The following is an 8,077-nucleotide window of genomic DNA, read 5'->3' as shown; positions in this document are numbered from 1 at the left end:
ATGTGCTACCTGTATGTTTATGCATCATGAAAACAGGGGTACATGTGACTCGTGTTTAAAACCCCGCACTGCTCAGACGGTTTAATCTCACATATCAAAGTGCCCATACACATGTATTTCACAGATCTTTCGACCGATTTTGGCGTTCCGATTTGTTCGGCACCAATCAATATATTCAACCAATCAAATTCTTTGTGCACTTGAGCCAAGATGCACCATGTATCTTGATTGAGTGATGATTAACGGTTCTCTTTAATTGCTTGCTGAATTGATTTTTTTAACTTAAAATAAATTCCTGATGGGCAGATACAAAAATAGCTATGATTTTAATGAAATGAAAGAAATGAAAGCATTGAAAACCTAAGAAATTTTAATCACAGCTGATTGCTGCAAAACAATATTTTACTTCTCAAAATAAAAGTTACAAAGGTCAAGGTGGACAACCTTTGAAGGTTTTAGACAGACAATTAATGCTTATAATTTATAGAAGTTATAAAATCATCATTTAATTACACATATGTTAATACTGTTTATGTCCTGTGTTCTGTATTGTGGTATTAAGTCCACATTGCACAAGGGGGTAAAAATATTTATGTATTTGCAATATAAATAATATTAAGACAAAATAAAGTTTTCTTTTTTTACAGTGTAATAGATTTTACTACAATAAACCATATTTTCATATGTTTTTGCTGTTAAATTTAAGGTCTTACTCTGTAAAAGAAATTGTTTAATTATTTTATAATTATGTTATTATTTTATTATTACTTTATTACGGGCTGTTTCCATTTTACTAGAATAATACTTTGCACTCTTACATAATTAAACTTCCAAGAAAAATACACTAGACATACAAAGTCATGGTTGTTAAGCCTTGAAAGACTTTTTTCTCAGAAATCATGACACTTCTGCCAAACTAACAAAATTTGTAAAACTAATCATCTACTAACTAAGTCTAATTAGTCCTCTAGCTACCCATCAGCTATCAGTCTAATTTGAAAGAGCTGTTTGAGGTTTACTATTTTGCTCACTTTAACTGGCTAAATGTAACAGAGTTCACTTGTTTTTGCCAATGATTATTAGTGATTACAGGAACTACGAGTCACACACAAACCTACAGAGAGAGTGGATGAGGTTTTCTGGCAAAAGTGGCATCTTTGCTTTTAATTAATAGTTCTAATAGTTTTAACATTATTAAAGTTAAGTAACAAAAGTTAATTTTCATATGCCAACATGGAATTAGATCATTTAATATTTTATTAGAAAAAAAATAAATGTTTTTCATTTTATCCGAGGAACATTTTCACACATCAAAAACAATAGCATACAGATTTTTTCCCATACATAGAGACAAGACAAAATAGAGGTGAAAATAAACAGATTTATTTATTATTTAAACGTTAGATCTTCTGACAGAGCTTACTGATTTGTGTAATGCAGCTGGTGACAGCTGGAGGAACCGGTTGTGCGATCCCTTCTTGCCATGATGTTAAAGTCTCCAAGGCTTCTCTGGGGTTGCTGGGTGCCAGATCATGAGTGGCGTAGAACACTGAGAGCTGCACCTCTAAAGACATACCTGCAACATCTGATCTTCGGAAGTTTCCAAAGTCTTTTATACCATTTGCAATGTTTTGGACCAACTCTTTCTCCTTTAGACCCAGCTGGCCAAGTCGCCCTGTTTGAGATAGACAAAGATCAATTGTTTAAAACTGAAGAATCCAGAGGTATCGTTTGATGATTCCCAAAAACCTGATTTCTAATAGACTTACCAAGTAGCCTCAAAAGTGTTGCTACACAGACGTCTCGGACTGCCATTTGCTGAGATCTTTTTTGTTTTAGCCAAGTGCTCATGGCCTGAGAAATCTCCTGGCTGGTAAATTAAAAAAGAGAGAGAGAAAAAACATCATGATGTGAGTCTTTGTGGAGGTGGACATAGATATTTTTGAAATGTGCTATAGTTCAAATTTCACCCTTACTGAATTTAAACCCTTGATGGTTTGAGCATGCTGATTTTAAAAAATAACAAACAAAGGGATGGTTTTTAACAGCTGTATTACAGAAAAAGTCATTACAGAACATGTAAACTCAAGTCAGAAAGAACTAAAGATAGCAAGAGACAGGAAAAAAACAGTCCTAGCAGACAAACACTTTTATTTGATCTTGTATTTTTTGTAAATCACTTCAAATAAAATTGACTATTGAATGTAAGCAATAAACATGGAAAGCTGGGAATTGTGTATGTTTTGCAGTTACCTTATAATATTTTTAAAGGTCCATATCCAGCCCTGTTGTGTGCACAGAAGATCCAGACTGAATATGTAGTCCCAGGCAGCAGGGCAGAGGTCAATGCCATACCAACTGTTCTTCTTGAATGTCAGACTGCTGTCATGGAGAAGAGACTTCAGTGTGCTGGAGATAATTTTGTGAACATCTGCTGGAGGCTTCTGACAAATAAAAAAAAAATCCAATGATCATAAAATGTTTCCAATAATCCTGTGACAACGGAAAGCCGTCGACCAATCAAACTGCAGATCCTTGAAATACAGAGATAAGGCTAAGAAACTTTATTCTGCCATTTTACAAATTCTATTGATCAAACTGAATATAAGTTTGAGTCCTAGAAAAAGTGTAAATGCACAAACCATGGAATTAGAAGCTGACACTCAAAATAGCTACCAGGCAACCCCATGATTTTTTAATAGATATGAAAAATGTACACTTTACTAAAAAGAATGCTTATGTAGCAGACAGTAGCAAGAGCCCAATTGTGATGGAGTAGAAAATACTCAATAACAGGCTAGAATAGTACCTATTAGTACTAGTACAGTACATTAGTATAGTGCCATATTGTTTCCACTATTTACTTTGGTATTGTACCACATGGTACAAGCATTTACATTTACATTTTCAGCAGTTGGCAGACGCCCTTATCCAGAGTGACAAGCATCAAAGTGAGCAATGTGTGCGGCAGCCATCTTGCATGCACGTACACATAGTTAACAGCGAGTATAAATGAGCTATTAAATGCCAAGATTTTCTTCCTCAATAACAAGTCAGCCTAAAAGGCATTAATACAAAATGTATTTTGTATCTTTGTGTATGGCTGTTAAGTGAAATGCAGTTTGACACATTATATGTTGTTGCTTTTACAGCAGTAGCACACACTGGAGGCAGCTCCATTGGTACCAGTCAACAAAGTTCTGGATCAGATGATGACAGGGAGTACAGAGGACAGATCCAGAACTTTGTGGACTGGTGCCAACAGAGCTGCCTCCCGTTAAATGTGGGAAAAACCAAAGAACTGGTGGTGGATTTCCGTAGGCACAAACAAACTTCATTACCCCCAGTGATCATTCAGGCAAAGGACATTGTGAGAGTGGACCCTTACAAATACCTGGGTATTCATCTGAACAGCAAACTGGACTGGACAGACAATACTGAGGCAATCTATAAGAGAGGGCAGAGCAGACTCTTTCTGCTGAGGAGACTAAGGTCTTTTGGAGTGCAGGAAGAGCTACTGAAGACCTTTTTTGACTCTGGTGGCCTCAGCCATATTCTATGGTGTGGTATGCTGGTGCAGCAGCATCTCTACTACAGAAAGGAAGAGGCTGGACAAGCTGATCAGGAAGGCCAGCTCAGTCCTGGGGATTCCTCTGGACACTGTACAGGAGGTGGGAGAAAGGAGGATGGTAGCAAAACTATCATCATTGCTGGAGAATGACCCTCACCCCTGTATAAAACAGTTTCATCTCTGAGCAGCTCCTTCAGTGACAGACTGTTACATCCTAAGTGTCTGAAGGAGCGATACAGACGGTCTTTTCTCCCTGCTGCTATTAGACTTTACAATCAAAGCTGCTCCCAGTGAACCAGTCACTATAATTACACACTGGATTACTGTTTAATTGCAATAATAACAATAACAAAGTACTTTTAAACAACATGTGCAATAACAGAAATTTTTGCAAAATGTTTCATTTTACCTGTGTGCAATATGTTTGTTTGTGTAACTATTTACTCGTGGTCTCTTTTTTCTACTTTGTATTTATACATTGTGTTGTGTATATACTGTATATTATAATATGTCTATCGTTTTATATATTTGCATTTGCTCTTTGATGCTGTAACAAAGAAATTTCCCCATTCTGGGACGAATAAAGGTTTATCTTTTATCTTATCTTATCTTATCTTATCTTAGAAAAATAGCCTAAATCAGTCGATTCTGAAGAAAATGACTCTTATTAGATGACTTGTTAATTTGGTTTGAAATTAACTTTTAAGAAATTTGTCCTAACACAGACACAGGAAAAAAAACAAAAAAAAAAAAAACAGAAAGATAAATTAAGAATGACAAAGTAAGCAAATTTTAAAAAGATATTTGATGACAGTTCTGTCATTCAAAAACAAAGAAACTGTGAAGAACATTGAGAGTCAGTTAGACTCCTGTTTACCTCATCCCAGTGCAGGTATTTGCTGAGGTAGTCTAATATGTCTCCCTCTGCTTTCAGCTTGGTCACTTTTTGGATGGCTCGGCACAGTGAGCTGTCATGGGAAAAAACGCCTGGCCATGCTGTCACCATGACCAAAATCAGCTTTGGGGCTTCAGGAATGTCTGTAACGTAATACAATGATGCCATATAAAAACAAATGTATATATATAAACTAAGACACATTTGTTAGTCATTATATTATTGTCCTGAAGTTTTATTTTAATAAAAATTAAAATGTCAGTACAAGCTCACCCTCTTTCAAAAGCCTATAGGCAAGGGCATGTGCCTTGTGAGAGTCTCCAGTCTTCTGACACAAGCCTACATAAACCCTACACAGTGTCTGCAGGAGTTCATGTTTCATAGCTGCTCCCTCTGCCTTGATCATGCACAAAATGGCGGACATAAACTTCGGTGTTAAGGCCTGCGATGGAAGACAATCATTAACAACAGTACAATTCAAATGAAAATTCAATGAATTCAATTCATTTATCTAAATCAAAGTTAAGAAAATTATGACTTTCTTATAGACTGGGATTAGGGAAAGTACTAGGCATTGCTTAAGCTAAAATCCTTTGCTAAATAATTAAATAAATGTGTAAGTGGGGGTGAAATTCAAGCAGAGAGTGAAGGTGTCATGGATCTGTGAGCTGGCAGGCCTCCCCATCTAGCACTCACCCTCTTATACTATATTAAGGGAAAAGCCATCACCCTCTGTTTGAACCATGTACCACCCTCACAATGACAAATCAACATCAATTAAAAAAGAAAGCTCCAGCCACAGCTAGAGAATAGATAAAGTAATTAAAATTTAATGCATTCTAAATAAAATAGAAGACCTTCATTTACCCGGTTTTTACAAAAATCAGAAATGACAGATTTTTCTTCATCCCTCAGACCAGTAACTTCAGATACTCTTCCGCAAAGAAGACGACCTGAGACTGTAGGAAACGCATCAAAACATGACGTTTGAAGTTTCTTTATAGCACTGGAGATAAGGGACTTTCCTGTGTGGCAGTCCCTTTGTCCTCCTGCTACATCCATGCTGTTTATTTGTTTGGAAATTGTGAGAGGTGTAAGACTTGCAGGATCGGGTGAACGGGTGTCAAGTCGTGGCCTTTTGACATTCCTTGTGGGTGACATGCTGGAGACGGGTCTGTTTGATAGGATTTTCCTAGGGTCAGGAATTGATAAAGGTACCATTGACCGTTGGTTGACAGACAACGGCTCTTTTTCTGATGACCAGTTAGGCTGGATCCTGGGTGTATTTGGACTCTTCACCTTGAGAACTTTTCTACTCAGGTCTTGAGATCGAGTTGAGGTAAAGGCAGCTCCAGCTACAGGATGTTGTTTCACTTCCTGTCTCAGGGTCAGGATACTAACTGAAAACAGAAAGAAAAAAATTCAATATCTGGGTTAATGTGGAATACATTATGTTATGCTTTTTTGTTTAAGTAAACATATCTGCAGTAATTCATCACCATGTATGTTGATAGGATAAGAATCATAGGGCAGATAAAACCTTAAACCTATATAACCTCATGTGTGATATCTGCATAATTAACACATGTTGCCAGATATGTTTTAGCAATGTATACAAGGAATATAAGGAAGTAGATAACAAATAGTTAATTTAATGATAATTATTAAATTAATGTCAATAATAATGTCATATTTCCTTACAGCTCTGGAAAAAAGGACAATTAAATAAAGACTTGGTCTTGCTGTTCCAATAGTTTTGGAAGGGAAGGTGTTAAGCACATGCAAAGTCAAAATTTCCTATGCTCTATAAACTGTTCGCTGTATGTTACATTTAAATACCTTTCTCCACTTTCTGCTCGTTTTCAGTTTGCGTAGATGCACACTTGGTCTCTGGAAAGACAATAAATAGTTTATTAGATAGTCAATGCAAATACCTTATGCATCAAAATATAGGCTCAACATCCATTTTTATGAAGAATACATGGAACATGTTTAGCTGATTACATAAGGTGTACAAGTGCTTCAAATAAAGTAGATGATGAGCGTAACTCTAAGAGAGTTGGGAATTACCTTTGTTAAACTTCTTTTCCATGTTTGCAAGTTTCACCTGTAGAGAATAAAAAACAAACATCAACTACCATAAATAACACAAATACATTTAGTTCTATTTAGTCACAAAGGCAAATGTTTAAATTGCATTCTTATTTTAAACAAAAAACTTACCTTCATTATGCATAGGATTTTTTCATGGCCTCTGATTTTGTACTTCAGCCCTAGGATTTCTTTATTTTGTTTGGTTTTGATGACTGTAAAGTAAATGATACAATGAAATAAAAAAGATGCTTGGTTCATCATGATATAACCCAATCATATAATGCCTTTTTACTTTCTTACACAATTCGAATGTATACACACCTTTAAGTGCCAGAAGCTGTTGTTTGAGACGTCTGTGACAAAAGGAAAAAATACATAATTGCTTAATTAAAAAATACACATATTCATGCTGTTGACTGATTGTTGATATGATTGAAAGATTGACCTGAAAACTGAGCAAAAATAGAATTATACAGTGCATAAGAAAATTAAACACAGAGGAAAATGTTATAAAAAATAATCAGTAATGGGTGACAAAGAAATAACCACACAAGGTTACTGTAATGAACCTCTATAAACTTCCCCCTTTTTGGAGTTACATCTGTGTATGTACAGCATCCATAATACAACTCTCGTGGTAAGATGTTACTATAGAAAATACAATTACTGTACATATTAATTTCCCTTACAGTTTGACTCCTTCATTAAAATAAATGAACACATTTTAACTAGTCAGAATAATTGAATTGAACTGTGATATAGACTATAAGCACAGAAAAAAAATCATACAAATATCTGGTGTTCTGCATCTTTGTACTCAATAAGCTGACGTTGTCCAGTGACTTGGTCTCTGCAGAGAGTTTTCTGTATGTGGGAAAAGAGAAAACAGTCTTAAACACTATTATTAAGTACCATTTCACATCACATTCCAATTTCATTTTTAATTGTTTCAGGTGTTGAAGACTGAAAGGTCTTGGAAAATGTCTATTTATTGTCTATATCTGTATTTGCACTTTGAATAAAAAATATAATAATATTAGAAAATATAATAAGAAAATAAACAGTAAAAAAAAAAAAAAAAAACCCAATAATAAACTATTTATTAACCTATGATTTGTTGGTGTTTATTATTAAGCTTATTATTAAAGGTCAATTTCATATATTTATTTTCGTTTTGCTTCTTTTTCTTTCCCTTTAAACGATTCTTTCAATAAGGAAGGGTTTTTTAACACTTCTATCCAGGTTGCTGATTAAACTCGTGATCATTGTTTGATTTAATGATCGGTTTCACGAGTTTATTTTGTATCGCGTTAAAAAAGATTTTAAAAAATCCGTTTGGAGAAAGTGACTTACCGTGTGTTTATACTTTTGAAGCTGGAAAAAGGTTGAATTGAGAGACGTCAAGTAAAAGCAGCGTTTTCGTGTTTCATAAAGAGCGGCTCGTGTGTTCAAGAGCGGTTTAGTGTGTGTTTGTGTTTGAGTTTGTTTGTGTTTAAAAAAGGACGCTGCGCTCTCCG

The 8,077-nt window shown here is 35.1% G+C and overlaps 1 protein-coding gene across 1 annotated transcript; it reads right to left on the bottom strand.

Moving 5' to 3' along the window:
• Positions 1-1,400: 1,400 nt before the first annotated feature.
• On the bottom strand, positions 1,401-8,077 carry LOC132850544 (little elongation complex subunit 1-like). Its single transcript, XM_060877182.1, has 12 exons — positions 7,914-8,077; positions 7,350-7,424; positions 6,882-6,913; positions 6,690-6,772; positions 6,537-6,573; positions 6,306-6,356; positions 5,334-5,866; positions 4,740-4,908; positions 4,449-4,609; positions 2,254-2,444; positions 1,770-1,870; positions 1,401-1,675 (listed from the first exon to the last, which is right to left on the bottom strand). The coding sequence occupies exons 2-12, from the start codon at positions 7,367-7,369 to the stop codon at positions 1,401-1,403; spliced, it is 1,653 nt and encodes a 550-aa protein (XP_060733165.1). The 5' UTR covers positions 7,370-7,424; positions 7,914-8,077.

This window comes from Tachysurus vachellii, chromosome 8 (genome assembly GCF_030014155.1).
Source record: "Tachysurus vachellii isolate PV-2020 chromosome 8, HZAU_Pvac_v1, whole genome shotgun sequence".
NCBI classification, from domain to species: Eukaryota; Metazoa; Chordata; class Actinopteri; order Siluriformes; family Bagridae; genus Tachysurus; species Tachysurus vachellii.
Note: the sequence above shows the minus strand (reverse complement) of the source record. Positions and strands in the feature narration are given on the sequence as shown.